This window comes from Crocuta crocuta, unplaced genomic scaffold (assembly GCF_008692635.1).
Source record: "Crocuta crocuta isolate KB4526 unplaced genomic scaffold, BGI_CrCroc_1.0 scaffold463, whole genome shotgun sequence".
NCBI classification, from domain to species: domain Eukaryota; kingdom Metazoa; phylum Chordata; class Mammalia; order Carnivora; family Hyaenidae; genus Crocuta; species Crocuta crocuta.
Window position 1 is genome coordinate 97210 of NW_027527929.1, and position 23860 is coordinate 121069.

Consider the following 23860-nt stretch of genomic DNA (forward strand, 5'->3'; position numbering starts at 1 on the left):
ACTGGCTGGCGCAGAGTAAAACCCATCAAGGAACAAAGACGTGGTCCATACTTAATCAGTAACCACCTAATTATCTTCTTACACATCCGTCACGTTCACAATGCTAGCGTGCAGTGACCATCAATAAAGAACAGAAAGGTCTCAAGCTACAGTATTTCTTCTTCACGGTTGCCTCAAAAGAGCTAACAATTCCATTCACGTCTGGCGAACCAAGAGCAGAAACACTGGTTCTAAAAGAATAAATACATCTAGAGGGTGCCTGTCTGTGCATTCCAAAAACATGAAAATAGAGCTCCCTAGGGCTGGATCACCGCCTCGGCCCGAAGGCACTTCCTCCACACCCACAAATATCAGCACTTCTGGAATATTCTGAGGACGCCCCTCCTGCCAGCAGTTCCTTCAAGCACATAGAACAGCTTCGCATTCCCGAATCTGGGCTCACACGGGCCCATTAAGCAACTAGAACACAGCTTTTCTTCATCGTACGGTGCAAACGAGTTCTTCAAGCTCAAATCCAAAAGGAGACAAGAAAGCGCGCGTTTACGGGTGAAAAATCTCAAACATCACTTCCGCTCACCTGCCCGGCAGCCTTCGCTCTACCGGAAGTTGCCGGCGTGACGAGGCAAAAAATGCCAGTCGTGGTCGAGTCCCTTCCAGCAGCCAATGGGCTCCGTCCACCTCCCTCCTGCGTCGCCGCTGTGTGCGAGAGCGGATTGTGACGTGCACGGGCGGGTCGCGGAGGGAGGTACCGAGGCCGAGAGGGGCCAAGCCCCTCAGTCGCTACGGAGGCGGGGAACGAGGGGCGAAGATGGTTTACATCTCGAATGGTGAGTTGCAGGGTCTGCGAGGGCCACCGCTGGCCTGCGAGGCTCGAACCGGGTTTCTTCCATCCTCGCCCGGCGGCCCGGCTTTCCCGAAGTCTCCCGGGCCTGCGCCGCGTCAGCCGAGCGTCCCTGAGCCCGCGGGCGGGGGCCGAGGTCCCGGTGGTGACGACGGTGCCGGCTGCCCGGCGCCCTCGCCCCCATTCTGACTGTGGGTCTCGCGAACTTGGTCTTTCCTCGGGCGCCCGCGTCTTTAACGAGGGTTGACATCCGCTGTCTGCGCAGCGCCGGTGTTCGGGGCGCAGTGATAGCGCTCTTCCCTATCTGCCCATTCAGCTTCCATGGCAGCCCTGTTCAGGTAGTAGTTTACTGTCCCGTTGAGGGGTGGAGACCGCGGCGCAGCTGGGTCCACTAGGTTGCTCAGCATCACAGACGAAGGGAGGTGGCTGTCGTCAGAGCCCTTGCTGGTATCTACTAGACGGTCTTTCTCTAAAACCTGTAAAGAGAACTAGACAAATAGGATAAGGGGGCACCTGGGTGGCACAGTCGTTTAACGGGTCAGGAACTGAGAGATCGAGCCCCACCTCGGGCTCTAGGCTGACAGCGCAGAGCCTGCTTAGGATTCTTTCTCTTCCTCCCTCTCTCTCTCCCCCCTCCCTCTCTCTCTTTCTCTCNAGAATTAGGTAGCTAGTCACAAACGTAATTGTTATGCCCTAATTCCCAGGGGCACGGGAAGAAGCCCCGCCCCCTGTCGGAACAAAGGTAAACTGTTCCCGGAGAAGAGAATCAGAGAGAGACTTAATTTAGGGACTCCACAGAGAAAGTGTCTGGAAAGGAAGGACACAAGACCACAGAGTCAGACCACTGCCCAAAGTGCCTGCCCACCTGTTTGACTCCGGGAATCAGTGCCTTGGTGCAATCTAACAAGCAGGATCCCTGGAGCTAGCTCCTTGTTCTATTTGAGTCAGACCTTCGCCTTCAGAGACCATTAAGGTGTGATCAGTGAGAAGTCTTCTGGCTGGGTGCACTTTGCAGTTCTTTTCTCTTCAAAACCTCTGCCTCCTCATCTCCCAATTAAAGATTTTTGAGGAGCGCCTGGATGGCTCAGTCTGTTGAGCATTACACTCTTGAGTTTTAGCTCAGGTCATGGTCTCACAGTTCCTGAGTTCAAACCCTCCATCCCCAACTCCTAACCCCCTGAAATGCAGAACCTGCTTGGGATTTTCTCTCTCTCCCTCTCTCTCTCTCTCTCTCTCTTTTTCTCCCTCTGCCCCTCCCTGTTCCTCTCTCTCACCTTCAAAAATAAATAAACATTGATTAAAATTTATTTTGAAAGAGAGAGAGAGGGAGGGAGAGAGAGATAAAGAATCTGAAACAAGCTCCAGGCTCTGAGCTGTGAGCACAGAGCCGGACTGGGGCTCAAACTCAGACTCACTAACCCTGAGATCATGACCTGAGCCATTTGGTCGCTTAATTGACTGAGCCACCCAGGTGCCCCTCAAAATAAACAAACTTAAAAAATTTTTTTTAATCTTTGAAACAAGTAGGTTGATGGACACTAAACAAAAGCATTAAAGTTTCATCTTGTTTTGGGCATTTGCAGACTTTGTGTTATATCCTTTGTGTGTAAGGCTGGCGGCTTCTATTTATGCATTATTAATTCTTTGTAGTGTGTCTTCCTGTGTATGCATTGTCCTATTGGATCCACATAAATAACACAAAGGTCCTTTTAAGCTCCTTTATCTCACTTTTATAGGTGAGAAATGCTGGTTGCATCCAAGCAAGTTACTTCCCTCCGCATATTTTGGGAGGGGAGGTTTCTGCCTTCAGAAACTAGGAGAGAATGTGCCCAAAATGAGATAGAACGATGCAAAGGGTTCCTTAGAATCATAAGGAGAGAACTGGTGTGTTCTAGTTCTCTTTTAGAAGGACTGAATTTATCAGCGCTTTACTGTCAACAAAACATTTTTCTTACCGTCAAATGACTTCTTTTTCAATAATCTTATTTGACTAGCCTTGGAATACTTTTTCCTTAGAGAAGGAAGATGTCCCACCAGCCAACAAAGCAGAGCTAGTAAGAGGCAGCCATGCTCTGTCTTGAAGGGTATCCCTTTTTTCTCAATAGCTCCCTTGAGTGCTCAGGTACAAGTGAATCCCTGAAAGTAAGGCTGTCAAAGAAAGAGGAATTGTAGACCCTGGTTGAGGGGGTGACAGTGAGTATGATGAAGCCCTTGAGCAAATGGAGAGGAGAGGTTGACAGACAGCTCTTCTCCCAAAATATTCTGAACTCTTGATTTGCAAGGCTATAACCTTAGATAACTAACCTTTCATGTTGTAGCTTCCATTATTTAAGTGGTTTGAAAAATAGATTTCGTTTGTGCTTAAGATAAAACTGGAGTCTATAATTAGAATCAACAGCATCCCGGTACAGAAAGATTGTGGTTATTTTAATGAACAAGGCAAATTCTTTTCCATACTTAGAGCACACAGACTCTGATTTATGAAAATTTTAACATAATTGATTCTAAACAATTGTAAGAGTGTGTATACACAATTTTTTTATATACCAGAAAGACACTTTGCAGGTGAAAAGAAATGTTTTGAACACATTTAGGAAAATGGAAGTGGTGTAAACATTTTTTTTATATTCACTCATTCCATTTGTGTCCTCAAAATACTTGAATAGACAGAGATTCACGCACCAGCATTCATTCATGCTAGCATTGTCAGAGTAGCCAATAGGTGGAAACAACCCAAGGATGTGTACGCATAAAAAAATGTGGTACATACATACAATGCAATATTAATCAGCCTTGAACAAGAAGGAGATTTTGACACATTTGCAACATGGATGAAAGTTGAAGACCGAAGTCAGAATACTGTATGATTCCTCATAATGAGGTTCCCAGAGCAGTCAAATTCAGAGACAGAGTAGAATGGTGGTGGCCAGGGACTAGGAGAAGGGAGAAAAGGGAGTTGGTTGTTGACTGGGTACATAGTTTCAGTTGGGGAAGGTAAAAAGGTTCTGCAGACGGATGATGGTGATGGTTGTACAACAGTCTGTACGCTTAAAAATGGTTAAAATGGAAATTTTTGATGTTTATTTTGCCACAATTTAAAAAGAAAAAATACTTGAAGTGTCACTCACCAAAATTAGGAACATAGGAAGATTTGACATATTAAAAGTATGCCCCCTAGATCATAGAGCTTTACTTCCCTGAGCCCTTCCTTAGAAGGATGCACACATAACACGCCTTTCCGGGTGCTGACCATCTGGAACGGCAAACAGGTTGGAACTGAGTCTCATTGTTCCCTAAGGGATTAATTGTGATATATCATGTGTCAGGGATTTGTAGCACTGACTGGAGTTTCTTTTTTCTTGTCTCTAGGACAAGTGTTGGACAACCGGAGTCAGTCCCCATGGAGATTATCTTTGATAACAGATTTCTTTTGGGGAATAGCTGAGTTCGTGGTTTTGTTGTAAGTGTAACAATGCTCTTAATAGGCCTGGTATTTCAGTTAACAGAAGGACATTAGATCCATTATATGGAGTATCTTAAACAAACTGAGCTTTCCTGAAGCAGTTTTTCACTGTAAGTTTTACTATTATCATTAGCTTTTCTAAGGGAAATGAAGACTAATGGTGGTGGCAAAGCTGCTCCCCAACATCGTGAGCATGAGCCTGATAGTGGAGTTAGTAAGCCTGACTGCATCTCAGCCCTTATGGTAACGATCTCAGTCCGCAGCTCTGGAGTCAGGCCTCCCTATTCTACTGCCAACGACAGTGCCTCACTTTCTCTCCACTATTCCAGCATTAGTGTGTATGTGCAGCTTTTACTCCATGTTATGCCATAAACACACAGGGGAATTAGATCTTGATAAAAAAAATATCCCAAGGAGTAAAGTTGTTTTTTCAATTTTTAAAATCCACATAGGAGACAAAAATGTAAATTTTAATTCCAAGCAATCCTTAGTTAAATGCATTTTGTGGTCCTTCACATGCTGTTTTGTGAAAATTGTTTATCAATTACCAACTGTGCTAAGTTTGAATAGACATTTGAGTGTCACATAGCAGAGGACTGCAGGAATGCAGAGTGTGGGCGATTGCCCCTTCCTTCGTTGACTTAAATTCATATTACAATGGGTATTGGGTTGGATGTGATTGTGAGAGGTGGAAAAAACACAGAAGAGGTAGTAGAGAGGGTTGAGACCAGACTGTGGTCTTTATACTTAATTGGATTATGGATGTGGTTTAGAAAAATAATCTGATCGCTGCATGTACCAGAAGTTTGAAGGGATTAAAGAAAAAATGGAAGAGATGGTTCCATAGAAAAATACAATGGGACAGAGAGTCCTTAATTTACTTACTGAAAAACTTCACTAAAGTCTCTTACAAGCTTCACCTACTCCCTATTGTTTATTGTTTCAGGGTTGCCTGAGTGGCTCATTCCATTAATTAGTTGACTCTTGGTTTCTACTCAGGTCATGACCTCATGGTTCGTTATTTCGAGCCCTGCATCAGGCTCTATGCTAACAGCACAGAGGTTGTTTGAGATTCTCTCTCTCCCCTCTCTGCTCTTCCCCTGCTTGTGCTCTCTCTAAATAAACAAACAAACTTAAAAAAATAAAACATTGTTTTAACTTAAATTTGTTCCCCTCCACAAATAAAGAAAATTCTATCCACATGGATTCCCAGAAGCCTTGCCTCTGCCACACCACCTTGGGCTCCTCCCTCAGCAAGTTACCATCATGTAGGCTGTTGGCAGGGGAAATGAGTGTGCAATGCTGTGAAAACAGACTCTGGGACCTGACAGCTGACACAGAGTGGAAGAAGGAAGTTGGGGACGGCTCTGGTTTGAGAGTCACTCCTAGGCTCTGTCAAGGAAAGACAAGGAGTAGTGGCTCTGCCCTGGAACATGGCACAAATGTAGACATGTGCTCCTGCTAGGTGGTGCTGTCCAGCTGGCTTTGAGAAGTGTGGGATTGGAACTAAGTTGGCTTAGTTATCTTCTCACAGACATAACTGAAACCATGGAAATACATTTCATAATGTTGAAAGTGGTATTTCTGTTGTTTTGTGCCCCTTGTTTCAGTTTCAAGACTCTGCTTCAGCAAGATGTGAAAAAGAGAAGAGGCTACGGAAGCTCCTCTGATTCCAGATACGATGACGGAAGAGGGTAGAGCTTTCTAAATTGATAATAGATATTTTTACCAGTCTGTAATTTTAATTAAATTAGATATTATGTATGGATAGACATAGTTTTGCTCATGGAACTAAAGTATTTAAATTCTATTTCACAAAATTAATGTATTACTGTAAATTAAATCAAGTTGCTTCAGATTTGAAAAGCAGAGTCAATTTGATAAAGCTAAAATGTGTATCAGATATCCTATGGGAAAAGTCTAAATTAAAGGCTGAAACTGATGACCAACATTAAATGTAGAGAGTTTCACTTTAGAATCTAGATTTCCACTGCTAAGGAAAACCAGACAAGACCAAGCAGCACTTCCACGGAGAAGAATTTCAGTTGGCATTTGCTTACGGGAGATACTGTTCAGGTCATCACAGTCTTGCTTGACCCACTTCCCTCATGTGCATTAAGTGTCTGGTCCTTATAAGTGTTTGAATTTTCTCAACTCCTGACCCAATTGGTAATTCCTATTTTAAATAGAGAAGAGGGTCTATTTGAGTGTTTGAAAGAACCACTTGATGTCTACTAAACATAAATTTTCTTTTATTAGGCCACCAGGAAACCCCCCCAGAAGAATGGGTCGAATTAACCATCTGCGTGGCCCAAGTCCTCCTCCAATGGCTGGTGGATGAGGAAGGTAACTTGAAATCTGAAATTACTCTGCAGAGATTTCATTTTTTTTTCTTTCATAGTTTAGAGATTTCATTTTGAAAATACCTTCTTAGAAAAGTTTTCTTTAGGAAAACAGAAGTTTCCCAATATTTTGTAATTATTCAGACATCTTATTTGGAAAAATATCTCAACCCTTGAAAAATTTACTGTATTTTATTAGCAAAGTGTCTTTTGAAAACAGGTTTAAAAAAAGATATGGACTTTTTTGTGCAGATCCAAATTAATGACTCTTAACTGATTATTATAATGCTTTCTTTTAGGTAAATGTCTGCTCTAAGAAGCAGACAACTGGACATGCACATTCATAGCAGAAGGAAACCATCAAGAGGTGGAGGGCTGACCATGCTGGACAAGCAAATGAATGTGTATGTGTAAACAAGGATTGCTCTGTGTGCTCACAGATGGATGAGGTTGTGCTGGGAATTCCCTCCCCAGGGATCTGGCATGACTGACCTGCAGTTCTATAAACGCACATGTTTGTCTCATTATCTTTTTTGTATAGTTTATGAAAGTATTAATATAGTTTTAATAAGTAAATATTTTTAGGTTACAAAACTTGACTTGTCATCTTTGTATAATTAAAAAACTCCAAATTTGAGGAAGAATAAAGATTGTGTATTCAGTACAACTAGTGTCACCTTTTTAACTTCTGAAGTACTCCTCATTGTTCATTCGTTCTCATTTATAAATAAATCACGTATTTATTTCAGTGGTATGCATACAGTTTTATCTCGAAACATGTTTGTCCTATAAATCTTTAATACACAATTTCAGATTTGCTACCAAATATAATTAGGGTATTTATAAAGCCATAACCAACAAACCTGAGCTACATACAAAATGAAGATTTGCTAGGTGGTTTTACAATCGTAGGCTTCTGTGTTATCTTGACAAATTTGAATTCTAAACCATTGCTTAAGATACTGCCTTGTTGGCTCTCACCCCCAGGAACACTAGTAACTCTTATATTCTTTCACTAGAATGGAAGCTCTGTGAGGTTAGGGATTTTTGTCTTTTTTACCCCAGTGCTTTGAATAGTGACTACATGTAATAAGCATTGAAATATTTGTTGGAAAAATGAATAATACAGATAATTCTGCTTTGTGCTTAACAGTCTTTGAAACAAAGTTTCAGGATAAAGCATTCTTGAGAGCTTGTTTGGAGGTTCTAGCAGGGAGCGCAGCTTCTTGTATACCCTTGACCGAAGAACAGTCCTCCTCTATCAGGGAAGGTCATCCTCTTCGACCAAGTGCGCAGCTTCGGGAGGGACGCACATGGAGCGATGGAGGGAGGGGACACCCGCCTAGCCAGCCAGATCAGCCGAATCAACCCTAGCAATCAGTGGGGTGACAGATGTCACAGCCAGATTGCCCTCACATCCAGGATAAAGCATGCTTGTATTTATTTAGAAGCATTTATTTAACCCTATTTGCCAGGAAATGGGGATGTCGTGCCATGAGACACTAGTCTTCAAACACAAGGAATGGGGCAATTATAACACAACTTTAAGAAGGATAATAAAGACAGTTTATTGATCACTCAAGTCTGTGAGACATTTTATCTGTTACATATTGTTATTTCTGATGCACTGGGTTAGGTAGATGATATTTGCATTATACAGATAACATGCAAGGGCTCAACAAAGTTGTGATGTCCAGACTATACGGCTGATGAATGGCAGGGTCATTCTGTCAAATCACCTAAGGCTGTAGTGGAGAGGAGAGGAGACCAGGGTAGAGTCTCAGGAAGTGATGGCTTCTCTTTGCCTGTGATTTGTGATCCCTACCNATAGTCCTGACTTCATCAGATATTTAGCTCTCCTAATGTAAGCAAGCTAAGAATAGGCTTAATTCCTGCTTCAAAGGAAATAAGATGACAAGATAACTGGGAGAGGCTTCTCTGAAGTGGCATTTGAGTTGAGACAGGATGAGGATGAGACAGCTGAGGAGGAGCATGAGGAGGAGCACCCAAGGCAAAGGGGAGAACAAGAGCAATGGCCCAAAGAAGGGAAGTGCTTGGCATGTGTGAGGAGCTGAAAGAAAGCAAGGGTAACTGGAAATGTGGACAGAAGGAGAGGAAGTGAACTTACAGATGTAGCAGAAACTGAATTAAGAACTTAATTAGTGGAATGCTGGGTTAACCTTAACCCAACTCACTGCTTCCATTTTGTCCTCCTGCAATCTGTTCTTAATGCACTTGCTCAAGTGTCAACTTTTAAATTATGAAGTAGTTAATCAATACCACATCCCCAGCAATCCACTTAATACCACCTATGAGTTATCTTGGACAAAAATTAAACCCATGCTTTACTCTTAGGTTTCCCCTTCTTCATGGAACAGAATCTAAACTCATAGCTTAGAAGGCCATTCTTAATCCAGTTTCTGCTAACATCTCTTAAGTTCACTTCCTCTCCCCTATGACCCAGCAACAGCACTCCTAGGAATTTACCCAAGGGATACAGGAATGCTGATGCATAGGGGCACATGTACCCCCATGTTTATAGCAGCACTCTCAACAATAGCCAAAACATGGGAAGAGCCTAAGTGTCCATCAACTGACCAATGGATCAAGATGTGGTTTATCTACACAGTGGAATACTACATGGCAATGAGAAAGAATGAAATCTGACCATGTGGAGGAACATGGATAGACCTTGAGGGTGTTATACTAAGCGAAATAAGTCAGGCAGAGAAGGACAGATACAATATGTTTGCACGTATAGGAGGTTTAGGAGAAACTTAACAGAGCACCATGGGGGAGAAGAAGGGGGAAAATAGTGGGGGAAAGGGAGGGAGGCAAACCATGAGAGACTCTTGAAGGCTAAGAACAAACTGAGGGCTGATGGCGGGGGAGGGGAGGGGGAAGGGGTGATGGGCACGGAGGAGGGCACTTGTGGGGATGAGCACTGGGTGTTATATGGAAACAAACTTGACAATAAACTATCTAAAAAAAAGAAAAAGAAAAAGAAAAAAGAGACTGTTGCAGTCCAGAGGAGAGAATAGTGTGGACTAGGTAACTATAGAGATGGAGAAGTGGATTCATTCAAGATATATTTTAGAGACTGCAGGATTTACTGATAGATTGGACAACAGCAGAATCAAAGTGATATTTACCAAAATGGTGAACATGGGAGTAGGTTGGGGGCAGAGGGTATGGGGCAGATATCAAGCGTTCCAGTTTGGGCACATTTAAGTTTGCTATGGCTTGTGGACATCTACATGGAGATACCAAATAGGCTGTTGATTATCAGTTAGGATCTCAGAGACACTTCCAGACTGGATTATGTATCTGGGAGTTATATTCAAATGCAAAGCCATGAAACTGGATAAAGTTATTCGATGGGTGTAGACAGAGGGGCCCTAACTCAAGAAAACCTTAGCATCAGAAGCGGGACTGAGTCTAACCAGCGCTGTATGAGGAGAACTAGGAGCATGTGAGGTCTAGGAAGCCAAGAATAGAGGCTTCCTATTGTGAGAACAAAACGCGACGCCGGGTAGAGTGATCAAAAGTTAAAACAAGTAGGCTTCCAACATCCTACCGTCTGGACAAATCACAGCAACACCCACCCTTCCACGCCCCACACCCCGCCCTATCCTCCCCTGGACAGCCCCGCCCCTCCGATTTCCCGTAATCCTCTGGGGCGGCTGTCCAGCGGCCATCTTGGTTGCCGGGCACCAGGTTGGCAGGCTGCGCGTGCGCGGCGGCCCAGCCGGCTCCGGCGGGCTCGGCGCGTCCCTGAGGCTAGAGGTCGGTGTTTGTCAGCGGCCGCGATGACCCAGGCGGAGAAGGGGGACGCGGAGAACGGGAAGGAGAAGGGCGGAGAGAAGGAGAAGGAGCAGCGCGGCGTGAAACGACCCATCGTGCCCGCGCTGGTGCCGGAGTCGCTGCAGGAGGTGCGGCGCGGCGCCGGGGGCGGGTCTCGGAGACGGCCTTCCGGCCGGGCGGGGGGGTGAAAAGGCAGGTGGGGGTGCCGGGGTTCCGGCCCCCGCCGTCGCTGCTGGCGCAGGGGGTGGTTGTCTTCCCGGCCGGCCGCGGGACGGACCCCCGGCCCTCGCCTGCCTTCCGAGCTGCTGTGGAGTGTCAGCGAGCGCAGATGGGAGTTTAGCGCCGGACAGGGACACTTGGCGGTGCAGGCGGTTTCCTTTGTGAAGGAAGTCTTGGGGAGGCCAGTTCCAGCATAAAGCAAGGAAGGGGCAGACGATCGTTTGAATAGACGTGAAGAGTTTGTGTGTCAGAATCAGAACAAGATGAAGTCATCCTAACCAGAAAAAAATACTGGTAGTAACATGGCAGTCATAGGACGTGTGTGTGTATGTATTCCTACTGATGAATGAAAAACACCAACATTCCCGTAGGAAAATAGGTAAATTCACATAAAAAATAAGACATTTAAATGGCCAGAATTGCATGATGGACACCTCTGAGGCAGCTTCCTAACGGGTGGATGGGTTAAAGATTACACCCAACTGTCCAGGCAGCTGTGGGATGTATAGCACTGTGGTGCCTCACGGTAACCCCCCAGGGTGATTCCTACTGTTGCCTGGGCCTGCTTCTCCGCCCATCTAATTGAGGGGGCAGACTGGGCGGTCCGTATGGGCCTTGAAGGTTCCCACCTTCTATGTTCTTTCACCCTGTGACTGGGAGGCAGGAGGGTAGAGCCTACAGTTGTACATGGGGCAGCAGGTATTAGGGCATATGGTATCAGATGGGCTAGTCCAGAAGGCCTTAGGGAAGTATTGGGCACACACAGCAGGTGCCTCCTCTGACCCTGATGGTCTGGGACGGTTTTAAAGGAAGTGACATCTGGACCAAGGCCTGAAGAGTGATTAGGAGTTAGCCAGAGGGAATCTCAGAAGGAGAATAGTGTGGAAGAGACCTGGGCCAGGAGAGGTGATCAAGTGTTGGTGATCAGGATGTCTGGAAGTGAGGAGGAAGAGGGAGCCAGAGGTGAGACAGGAGATCCTAGCGGGCCCTATCACGAGAGGCATAAAGCCAGAGTCTGGTCTCTTCTGAAGGTAGTACAGAACTTCCGGAAGAACTCGACAGACCCCCGGCTGCAGGATTAACTTGCTTAATCCTCACAAAGCTCTGTGAGGCAGGAACCTTATCCTGAGCAAAGAAGTGGTGCAGTTTGAATTTCAAGCCAAATCCGTGAATCCAGAGCCTGGGCCCTTAACCACTATAGAAACATTTCCTTAACCCCACTCCATTGTAGAACACCCTTTAGTTTTCCTGTGTTCTCTGTGTTTTTTTCATACCCATTATTTGCTTAATAACTTTTTTTTACTTGGTCTTATTTAATAATATTCAGGAAGTGATGTGTGGGATGTACAGGCTAGTCTTTTTTTTTTTTTTTTTTACTAATAGTTTATTGTCAAGTTAGTTTCCACATAACACCCAGTGCTCATCCCCACAAGTGCCCTCCTTCATGCCAATCCCCCCTCCCCCCCACATCCATTAGTCCTCAGTTTTNTACAGACTAGTCTTTTCCTCACGTGTTAAAAAAAATTTGTTAAAAAATATTTGCCCACGTTTTGGAAAACTGCCATTACTACCCCAGAACTTTCCGATCAATGTGCTGCAGCCTGTGTGCCATTAATAAGGTACAGGTATCTCTGCTGGCAAGCAGCTTCATTTTTCTACTCCGATCTTCTGTACACATGTCTACCATACCACAAAAAAGCTTGGGAAGTAGTGTTTAACACTCCAGCCATGAGAAAGCAGTCAACAATTCAACAAATACCTCCTAGGCTCCTATGCACTGTGCTCTGGGCGTAGACTAGTGAACAGGACAGAAGTGATCCCTTCTTGCATAAAGGTTTTTGTCTGTTGTGAGGGCAGACAGTAAATAATAACAAAGAAGACAAGTATCAAGAAAAAGAGTACCATAGGATTATATTGCAAGGGGACAAGCAAACCTAGTCTGATGACATTTAACTTCAGAACTGAAGGGGGATGTAGGATTTACCAGGGAGAAAGGGTGCAGCAGGCAAAGGGAGTTGCCTTTGTGAAGTCCTGGAAGTCAGAGTGGTGAGTTAAGAAATTAAGAGATACCTAAATTAAAAAATAAATAAATAAATAAATGTTTATTTACTTTTGAGAGTGAGGGGGAGGGGCAGAGGTAGGGAGACGCAGAATCTGAAGCTGGCTCCAGGCTCTGTGGAGCCTGACATGGAGCCTGACATGGAGCTTGAACCCATGAACTGTGAGATCATGACCTTTAGCCACACAGGTGCCCCAAGAAATCAAGAGGTAATCTAGATCGGGGGCGCCTGGGTGGCTCAGTTGGTTGGGCATCCAACTTTGGCTCACGTCATGATCTCATGGCTCATGAGTTCGTGCCCTGTGTCGGGGTCTGTGCTGACAGCTCAGAGCCTGGAGCCTGCTTCAGATTCTGTGTCTCCCTCTCTCTCTGCCCCTTCCCCACTCATGGTCTGTCTTTCTCTGTCTCAAAAATAAATAAACATTAAAAACATTAAAAAAGAGATGCCTAGATCAGGAAGATGAAAGAGAAAGGGGGTGGTTCTCGAGTAAGGCTGGAGAAGTAGTCAGGGTCTTGATCCCAGAGGTTCTGGACTCTGTTTTATGAGCAGCTTTGGAAATGTTTTAAATGGAGATATGCAAGAAGACACATCGGTAGCTCAAGGGCAGGGCAGAGTAGGTACTGGCTAAGGAGTCATGCAGGAATGGTGGCTCTCCTTGGAAATTCTGAATCAGAAAACGTGTAGTGGAGGTTTAGAATCTATTTTTTGTTTACAGGAATCTTTAGTGCTTCAGCTTTAGCAAGTTGTTCACTAGTCCTGGTGTCCCCCACATGTATTCCTTGTCTGTGAGCCCTGGTAATCTGAAAGTTCTCTGGTAGCCGGGAACTTTTGTCTTGGTCATCACTGTACTCCCAGTACTTGGCACAGAAATGCCCAATAATTATAGGTTAACTTGCATTGGATAGTTATGGATAGTTTTGTTCATTTAAACAAATATTGACTTGTGTACTGTGAGTCAGATCCTGGGAGCACAGAAGTACGAAAGGAGTTTGCATTCAGACAGAGAGCAATAATTGGATGCCTCTCAAAGAGCTACCTTAAGTGAGTTATTTTGATAGCTTTGAGTCTGATAGTCATTATAGGAAACTAACTTAGTCTAGCCTGTTACCTATATATTATTTACCTTGTTATCTGCATGTTATTTACTAAGGTCACACTCCTGTGTTTTATATTTGCAGCAAATCCAGAGCAACTTCATCGTTGTCATACACCCTGGTTCAACAACCTTAAGGATTGGTCGAGCCACAGACACACTTCCTGCTAGCATTCCTCATGTAATTGCACGAAGACACAAACAACAAGGGCAGCCACTATACAAGGACAACTGGCTCCTAAGGGAAGGACTAAATGTAAGTCAGAAATGGAGGATCTGGAGAGAAAGCCCAAGGTGGTTTCTTTGGGAGAGCTTACACATTCAAGTGTACACTGTGTACTTGAATAAACATCTATATCTTCATAGCTTTAATGCATTTTAAAATAATAACATCATTCAGGGTTACAAGTAGCATTTTTCATCTGAGCTAGCGGTATTAGATTGTAAAGAAATAGTTATAACACAAGTAAATCAAAATCATTTTTTACCCATCAATATGAATTGAGTATTGATGAAGGTGATCTTTTAAAAAAAAAAATTTTTTTAACATTTATTCATTTTTGAGAGACAGAGACAGAGTGTGAGTAGGGGAGGAGCAGAGAGAGAGGGAGACACAGAATCCAAAGCAGGCTCCAGGCTCTGAGCTGTCAGCACATACCCTGACGTGGGGCTTGAACTCACGGGCTGGACCACGAAGTCATGACCTGAGCTGAAGTCGGACACTTAACCAACTGAGCCACCCAGGTGCCCCTGATAAAGGTGATCTTTAATGGATGACACAGAATTGCCACTCACTTAAAATAAGGCCTTAAGGTCTCTATTAACTGACTGCCATATTTTTCTCTTCCAGATACTTACAGTATATATTGAGCTTGTATTTTCGATCCATAAGTAAATTGATTGTTATAATCAGTTACTACAATCTTAGATCGAATTATAACTTGAAGGCAAAACTATACATATCCTTGCAGGTAGCATTTACTTTATCCGATCTTGCAGATAGTAATTATGAGCAAAATATTTCTTGGTAGATGTTAAAATAATATGTTTTGCTTTGTAATCCACTTTTAAGTTTTAGATTGAAGGTAGTTTTAGGAATTTGCAGTTTTTATACTTAAAATACTAAACTTTAGGGTTTTTTTTTTTTTTTTAGCATAACTGGAAGACTATGTAAGTCCATTTCTAAGCCTAAATGTAACTTGAGGGTATAAGAATCTAAATTCATTTATATCTTTGGATCTTACAATTCTTTTGTAGGGCATAAATCTCAGGATTAAAAGTTGATAGAAAACAGTAACTTTTTCACAGAGGTATTTACAGATCTGTTCTTTATGTCACAGCAACTTGAATACCTGCTGAATAAACAAAGTAGCACAGGAGTGGATGTAACATTGTTACAAAGGCAAAAATATGTAGATGTATGGAAAAGTCTCTGAAATACTTTATAAATACAAAGTAGCTATTCTGATTAGTGCTATGAAAAATTTTGTCACTCAGACTTCTTTGAGGTTATAGATTTTTGCAAATAGTTGCCTTTATAGTGAGGGTTCCTTTCTGACTTATGTATAAATTGTAAAAAGATTACTTTGAGTTCTTAAGATTGATACATATGGCAAAAATTAAGGAAATACTGCTACTTGTTGATAAGGGAGCATTTCTTCTTGGTGGATTAAATTTACTAATTTAAATTTACTAATTTTCCTTTGATCTCCTAGCCTTTTCCTAACCCTTTCCTTTCTCCTACATTGGCCAGCATGGGCCTTCTCTCCATGTCATCCCCATAGGAAGGTGTCCCCCCCCCCCCCGCCCCCCGTCTGCCTGTAGCATGTATCCAAGGCAAGAGCTCTGGATTGCAGACTGGGTCAGTGCCTCCTCTGCCTCAGGGGCATGGGAGCTGGGAAGGGGCTTTTAAGAAATAGTAAAAGGAAAAATAAAGTCTTTGGAAGTTCCCACCTACTCAGATCCTCGAAGGTTGCAAGGTTTTGATGATGTAGATTCATTAGCAATGTCTCCTTGCCAGCCAGGGCCAAGCCCCAGGCCTGCTGAGTGCAGAGGCCCTCCTAGTACCCAGGTTGCCACCACCCCAGGGGCCCTGTCTTACAGAGGCCAGGCCTGAGGCTGCCGATTTCTGGGGCAGCCACCATGGAGAAGCCCTTCTCAGGGGCTAGAACTCCTTTGCCAGCATGGATTCATGTCGGGACTGCATAACTAAAGCAGTTGCAGTTTAATTTTTTTTTACAGCTTTTTTCCCAAAAATGATTTGTAGTTCTGTGTTCAGCACCTTGCCCTACAATGTATGCTCTACAATAAAAACCAAATCTAATATATTTTGAAAAAAAATTGCCAAATTGCTTTCTTTTTTCACCAAATCCTTTGTCCTGTTCATCTTTCACTTTTTTCTGCCAGAAACCAGAAAGTAATGAACAAAGACAAAATGGCCTTAAAATGGTGGATCAAGCAATATGGTCTAAAAAGATGTCAAACGGTACAAGACGGATTCCCGTGTCCCCTGAACAGGTTTGGTCTTAACTGTTTCTTCAGATTCATTCTTTAACTGCCATTCTGTCATAATGCCATTTATGTGCTCTCTCAATTTCAGTATGCAAATTAAAGGGATTTTCTTAAAAAAGGAAGAAAAACCATTCATAACCACCTACAGAATACCCAAATCACTGTCACAAAAGCTTGGGCATGCTGAATAATTTAAAAGATGATGTTTCTTATGGCAAGTTGATAAAAATTTATAGTTTACCTGAGAGTCTTAAGTGTATAATTCCAGGATCTGTAAGAACATGGGAAGCTATGTTCTTACTACATTTGTCATTTTGATATGATAAAAAATAGGAGTGGACATGAGTTGGCATGATACATAAATGTGTATTCAGCATTAAGCAGAGTGCCGTAGTAATTTTGGACTGGCTAGGAATCGCAGCCTAGGTGTTAAAACCATGAGGAAAAAATGACAATTGTGGAAATGGCCAAGAGAATCTTTCTGTGACCAGTCAGTATTTTGCCAAATATTTAAGGCTTGTGATTACATTTTGCTACTGTATCTGGTCTGTGAGAGAGGAGAAAAGAGGACTCATACTACATTTGTCCTTCCCCCCTCTTCTTTTTTCTTGCTTATATTCAAAGACTTTTCTGATGCTCTTTTGTTTCAGGCACGTTCCTACAACAAGCAGATGCGACCTGCAATTTTAGATCACTGTTCTGGAAATAAGTGGACAAACACATCTCATCACCCTGAATTTTTGGTGGGAGAAGAGGTAGGGAACTTTGCAGCACCATCCAGTTCTAGTTGTTTCCTAGAATTCCTCATCTTCCTTGCAGGCCCAGATACTCACACAGGCTCCCATGATGTTAGATACTCCAGTCAACATTTAGAATAGTGAGCAGATGGGGATGCCTGGGTGACTCAGTCGGTTAAGCATCTGACTTCAGCTCAGGTCATGATCTTATGGTTTGTGAGTTTGAGCCCCACAGTGGCCTCTGTGCTGACATTTGGGAGCCTGGAGCCTGCTTTGGATTCTGTGTCTTCCTGTCTCTTTTCCTCCTCCACTTACTCTTGTCTTTCTCTCAAAAAAATAAACATTAAAATAAATTAATTAGAATAGTGAGCAAATATTAATCATAACTCTGGCCTTAGGTTTTTAAGTGTGAATCCAGAAAATGCCCAAGAAAAGTTTTAACAATGTGTTCATCTCCCTGTCTTTTCTAGGCATTATATGTTAATCCATTGGACTGTTATAATATTCACTGGCCTATCAGAAGAGGTCAGTTAAATATTCACCCAGGACCTGGGGGCTCCCTTACGGCTGTTTTGGCAGATATTGAAGTAATATGGTCTCACGCAATCCAAAAATACTTGGAAATTCCACTGAAAGATTTAAAGGTGAGCTAGGGGCGCCTGGGTGGCTTAGTCGGTTAAGCGTCCCAACTTTCGCTTAGGTCATGATCTCGCGGTTCGTGGGTTCGAGCCCCGCGTCGGGCTCTGTGCTGACTGCCAGCTCAGAGCCTGGAGCCTGTTTCAGAGTCTGTGACTCCCTCTCTCTCTGACCCTCCCCTGCTCACGTTGTCTCTCTCTCTCTCCTAGAAATAAGAAAAAAAAAAAAAAAATTAAAAAAAATTAAAAAAAAAAAGATTTAAAGGTGAGCTAAAATTCCTAGTTACTTGGATTGTCTTTAAGAGCCTTGGTCAGTAAACGTACATATTATTGAGTTGTTTGTAATCTAGTGTCCTTGAAGCTTTTTCAGCCTTAAATGGAGGGGATCTTCCTTCTTCACTGACTTCAGCTCTGGTGCCTTCTCTTTTTCTTACTGTTTCTTTGGTGTCTCTCTCTACTGCTCTGCAACCAGCAACTTGCTCATGTCATGTTGATGCCTTTTCTCTGGACCTTTTTCAGGATTTATGTTTTGTCTTATTTTTAATTTCACAAGGTTTTTTTTGGTTTTTTATTTTTCTTTTTTAATCGAAGTATAATTGACATTTAATGTTACATTAGTTTTAGGTGTACAGCACAGTGATTCGGCAACCATATGCATAATGCTATGCTTAATCCAAGTGTAGCTACTGTCTGTCCCCATACTGTGCTCTTCCTGTACTGAGAACTATTTTCCCTATGCTGTATTTTTCATTCCCATGACTTATTCATTTCATAACCGGAAACCTCTATCTCCCACTCCCCTTCACCCATTCTGCCTATCCTCCACTCTCCTTGCCTCTGGCAACCACTATTTTGTTCTCTGTATTTATGGGTCTGTTTCTGCTTTTTTTTGGTTTTTCATTTGTTCTATATTTTAGATTTCACATAAAAGTGAAATTGTATGTTATTTATCTTTCTTTGACTTATTGCACTTAGCATAATACCTTCTAGGTCCACCCATATTGTTGCAGATAGCAAGATCTCATTCTTTTGTATAGCTGAGTAATATTCTATTATATTATGTACCAATCTTCTTTATCCATTTATTTATCAGTGGACACTTAGGTTGCTTCTATATCTTGGCTATCGTAAATAATGCTTCACTGAAATTAGGAATGTATATATTTTTTCAAATTACTGTTTTAATTTTCTTTGGGTAATAGTAGTGGAATTACTGGATCGTGCGGTATTTCTATTTATAAATTTTTTGGAATCTCTATTGTTTTCCATAGCAGCTGTACCAATTTACATTCCCACCAACAGTATACAAGGATTCCTTTTTATTTACATCCTTGCCAACACCTGTTATTTCTTGTCTGTTTGATACTAGCCATTCTGACAGGTGTGAGGTGATAGCTCATTGTGGTTTCGATTCTATTTCCCTAATGATTATTGATGTTGAGCATCCTTTCATGTGTCTGTTGGCCATCTATATGCCTTTGGAAAAACATGTCTATTAAGGTCTACTGCCCATTTTCTAATTGGATTATTTGTTTTTCCAGCGTTGAGTTGTAGAAGTTCTTTATAGATTCTGGCTGTTAACCACTTAACAGATATGTCATTTGCAAATACCTTCTCCAATCAGGTAGTGTGCCTTTTCGCTTTGTTGGTGGCTTCCTTCATTATGCAAACTTCTTATTTTGGTGTAGCTCCAGTAGTTTATTTTTGCTTTTGTTTCCCTTGTCTCAGGAGACAAGAAATATGTTGCTAAGGCTGATGTGAAAGAATTTGCTGCTTGTGTTTTCTTCTAGGAGTTTTATAATTTCTGGTCTCACATCTATGTTTTTAATCCATTTCAAATGTATTATTGTGAATGGTCTAAGAAAGTGGTCCAGTTTCATTCTTTTGCATATAACTGTCCAGTTTTCCAAGCACCATTTGTTGAAGAGGCTTTTTCCCATTACATATCTTTGCCTCCTTTGTCGAAGTGACCATATATGTGTGGGTTTATTTTCGGGTTCTATTCTGTTCCATTGATCGATAGGTGTAATTTTGTGCCAGTACCATACTGTTTGATTATCATAGCTTTGTAGTGTATTTTGAAATCTGTTGTTGCGGACGAAATGACACAAAGGACAAGACACACACAAAAGACAGACACAGACACAACTCCGGCCAGAGGAACAATTCTACGCAAGCCCCTCTTGCGGTTTATTTTATACCCCGGTAACTGGATACAAACTGAAATCTACAAGATGCATTCCTTTACCAATTAAGGGCAAGTAGCCAAACACCTTTCAAGGACAGCGGGGAGCAAAGGGAGGAAGTGACCACAACATGTTTACTAAGAGGCCTGCCCACAACTCCAGCCTTCTCCTTACTTCTAAGGAGGGCATGTTCCCTCGTTTGCGAGCGGACATTAAACTTGGATATTGTGTGCAGGCCTCCTGGTAGAGCACCCTGTTTGCAGGCATGCTTTGCCCAGGCAGGGAGCCCCGTGTGCAGGCACATCCCCGCGTCCCTAACCACGCTTTCTTGTGGTCNTGTAACTCCAGGAATGATGGCTAGGCCTCTTAAAACTGCGCTGCTGCGGCCCAATATTAAGCCAAAGGTGCCTTTAAGCAATGGGCCAAAAATGTTTGTTCTTAATTTATAAATGCCACCTCCCTGAGACAAAAGAACATTTTCAGCGAGAGGTAAATCAGCAGCCGCACTCCTGAAGTTGCAGAGAGTAAATCTGACACCATTAAAGGTTTAGCTATTCCTGATGTTGCAGTCATCTCTAAGGGTTGTTGGAAAACAAAGGGGTTACTTGAGGAGTGGGAGGCGCAGCCAATTGAGTCCCCGGCATTGTTCTTGGGCTCCGGGGACTGAGGCCCACTAAGTAGTTTCCCGAATGTGGGTTGCCAATAGGATTGCCGTATTTATCAGTTTTTAGAACGACATTCATTGGTCCAATGAAGCCCCTTGCCGCATTAGCGGCAAAGCCCAGGGGGCTTAGTTCGTTTTGTATATCCTTGTTTTGCCCTCAATTTTCNGTGATACCATTTCACAAGTTTTTAATAATTTAAAGGTAAAAAAATCCTCACACAACTTCAACATTTCCTGTTTTCAAAAACCCAAAAGATAGCAGATGGTTTTGAGATTTTGTTTCGCACCCCTAATCGTTGCTGCCATCCTTTAGAGTGAATCCTCTCTGAAGACAAATGTAGTGACATTTGTTTTGATCTGACTTTAGCATTAACTGTTTTATCTTTTTTTCCTTTGTTTTTCTTTTCAGTATTATAGATGTATCTTGCTAATTCCTGATATCTATAATAAACAGCATGTGAAAGAACTAGTGAATATGATCCTCATGAAGATGGGTTTTTCAGGTATGTCTAATATTCCAGAGAAATCTGCTTGAAATGAGACTGTTTTTCTGTTTTTATTGACAAAGTTAATCTAATTCACTGCTTTATTGAAATGTTTATTCTGAGAGGATCTGCTGTGCTTGGACAATTGCTCAGGGGGTTCTAGACTTTAACTGATGATTTGTCATAGGATCTTGACTGCCGCCCAGCTGATGGCTCCTCTGCCTTTGTGTCTCAGGGATTGTGGTCCATCAGGAGTCTGTGTGTGCCACCTTTGGAAGTGGTTTAAGCAGCACATGTATCGTAGATGTTGGTGACCAGAAGACAAGTGTGTGCTGTGTGGAGGATGGGGTCTCTCATCGGAATACTCGGTAAGGACCTTGGAAGGTGGCTTTCTCTGCTTCTACCCTCACAGACTGTTCAGCTATAAAGCATCACAAGTTAGAAGCGAGATTTTTATAAGGAATTATATTCACTCTTGTGGAAGTACAAATTCTAGCAAGGCTACAGATTTTACCTTTCCTGTTGGAATTCTCTGCTGTGACTTCACATCAGCAGCTCCTGAAAATCCCAGCTTGTGTCGTATGCCTTCCCACAAAGGTTAGCTCTGTGTCTTGTTGTGGTCTGGTGTAAAGATATCAATTATGCTCATAGCAAAGTTTTATTTAGGCAAGTCGTATAGGGGAAAATAGATTTTCAGGTCTAAATTCTCTACCTAGCTAGCTTTTGCTTTTGTTGTAATTGTTCAGAGAGTGATGAGTAGCTTTCTTGTCTAGTCTCTTTGTGATGTCATTACTGATACAAGAGATAATAAAATAATTATCAGGCTCAGGTTTACTGCTTGTACTTTCTGAGAGCCAGCCCAACACAGGTAAGCACACTCAGGCAGTGCACATACAGGTTCTCTGCAGCATTTTGTGCTTCCAGGATGGCTTCTTCAGGATGTGGTAGCTCTTCTTTGTCCGTCACATAGGTGGTTTGAGTCACAGGGCAGAGAAACATTGGAAAGAGAGCCTAACCAGTCCATGAGAAAGGTTAATCTCTGTTGCTTCTCACCCCAAGTTACGGTGCATTCGAAAACCCACTGTGTTCTTTTGGCTCATCCATTGTTTGTATTACCTGATGCCATTGGTTCTCAAAATGTGTAGAAAATACTGGACCTAGGTCTCCCACTTCTAAAATAACATAGCAGTGTTCTTTCCAAATTGTAGAACCACTCAATTAGTGGGTAGGGTATTCTTTAAAGTTTCTTCTCGTGAGTTCGTCCTATGATGTCACTGCCTGTGAACCTGATATGCTTGTGAGTATAGACAGGCAACCAAACATCGTATGTTAAACATAGTGACTTAGAAATGAGCTGCATTTAGTCATGTGTATTCTGTTTCTTGGAGACTTTTTGCAAATAGCATGACTGCTTCTAGGTGCCCGCCCCTAGCAGTTTGCTGGAGTCCATTTCTCCATCCCATCCGTACATCCTGTCCTTTCAGTCTATTCCTGCAACAGACATCTTTTGAGGCTTGTCATGTTTCCCTGTGGGTGATGGAGTTTTTGAAATGTCCTTCACACCTTCTTGACCGACAGATTACCCACCTGCCTTTTCTTTTAACCCTAGGCTCTGTCTGGCGTATGGGGGCTCTGACGTGTCAAGGTGTTTCTACTGGCTGATGCAGCGAGCCGGGTTCCCTTACCGGGAATGCCAGCTAACAAATAAAATGGATTGTCTTCTTCTACAGCACCTTAAAGAAACTTTCTGTCATTTAGATCAGGTAGGGGCAAAATCAAAATCACTGATTATTTTTGTTTCCAGGAAGAAGGTTAGATATTTAAAGGCAGTTGAAAACGTAACAGTATTATGCCACCCTTTCAACCCAAGTTGACAGAGCCTTGAGGTGGAAGCTCTTAAGGAGCGAGGCTGTTTGGGTAAAAGGTCAGAGCTGTCAGAATGTGTCTCAGGCTCTAGAAAGTACAGCTGGCTTTTTTAAGAAAGTGTCTTTAAGAAATTTCTTTTTAGGATCTTTGATCATTCTGATAAAGGTTGAAGATACACCTTTAGATGTAATAAATATATAGGTGCAGACATTTAATAAAATGGTATCATTTGAAGCACTTAGCATTGCAAACGTTGTATGTGGACTCCTACCTTTTTATGCATTCTGTTTCAGACTTTTTTTTCCTAACATTTTTCAAACTATCTAATTCTGAATAATGAAATTTTGAGGAATTTAAGACTAGGTAGCACTTCCCAGTTATTGAGGAAATTTGCTTTTTGATTTGGGTGATTGTATTAGTATGTCTTGATAATGAAGAAAAAGCAGATGGTAGAAATCTCAGAAATGTTAAAAGGGAAGCAAGGTACATTTTGACTCTTATTAAGTTTCAGGTGGAATGGTACTAAGTTGCAGGGCAGCCTTGTTATAAGTGATTTGCGGATTATGGAGAGGCTTAACTATAATTTGAGGAGTTTACATGCACTTTTACTGGCTCACTGACAGCATCTTTTCCTGGAATCAGGACATCTCTGGGCTTCAGGATCATGAGTTTCAGATTCGACATCCAGATTCTCCTGCCCTGCTTTACCAGTTTCGATTAGGAGATGAAAAACTCCAGGTAACACATGGGTGTGTATTTCCATGGGTAGAAAGAAAGCTGACCTCGTTCACTCAGACTGAGAGAATATGCACTTGTGTGAAACCTCGTGAGGTTAGAGTGTCACCTGGTATAGATTAGCAGTTTTGTTTTGTTTTTTTTAAAAAAAACTGGTATTTTGTTTAGTGTTTATTTTTGAGAGAGAGAGCATGAGTGGCGGGGGGGGGCAGAGAGAGA

At 42.5% G+C, this 23860-nt stretch overlaps 2 protein-coding genes across 3 annotated transcripts in view; both read left to right on the forward strand.

Annotated features, from left to right (window-relative positions):
* Positions 1-706: 706 nt before the first annotated feature.
* Positions 707-6654, forward strand: SELENOK (selenoprotein K). Its single transcript, XM_077749427.1, has 4 exons — positions 707-827; positions 4211-4301; positions 5915-5998; positions 6564-6654. The coding sequence occupies exons 1-4, from the start codon at positions 809-811 to the stop codon at positions 6652-6654; spliced, it is 285 nt and encodes a 94-aa protein (XP_077605553.1). The 5' UTR covers positions 707-808.
* Positions 6655-10343: 3689 nt separating this feature from the next.
* Positions 10344-23860, forward strand: part of ACTR8 (actin related protein 8) — a 17416-nt gene continuing 3899 nt past the window's right edge. For both annotated transcript variants that reach the window (XM_077749437.1, XM_077749444.1), the window contains exons 1-9: positions 10344-10578; positions 13908-14078; positions 16229-16339; positions 16984-17088; positions 17541-17714; positions 20965-21058; positions 21276-21408; positions 22650-22803; positions 23549-23644. In XM_077749437.1, coding sequence (XP_077605563.1) covers positions 10456-10578; positions 13908-14078; positions 16229-16339; positions 16984-17088; positions 17541-17714; positions 20965-21058; positions 21276-21408; positions 22650-22803; positions 23549-23644 — 1161 coding nt within the window. In that variant the 5' untranslated portion in view covers positions 10344-10455. The remainder of the gene's footprint in view (positions 10579-13907; positions 14079-16228; positions 16340-16983; positions 17089-17540; positions 17715-20964; positions 21059-21275; positions 21409-22649; positions 22804-23548; positions 23645-23860) is intronic.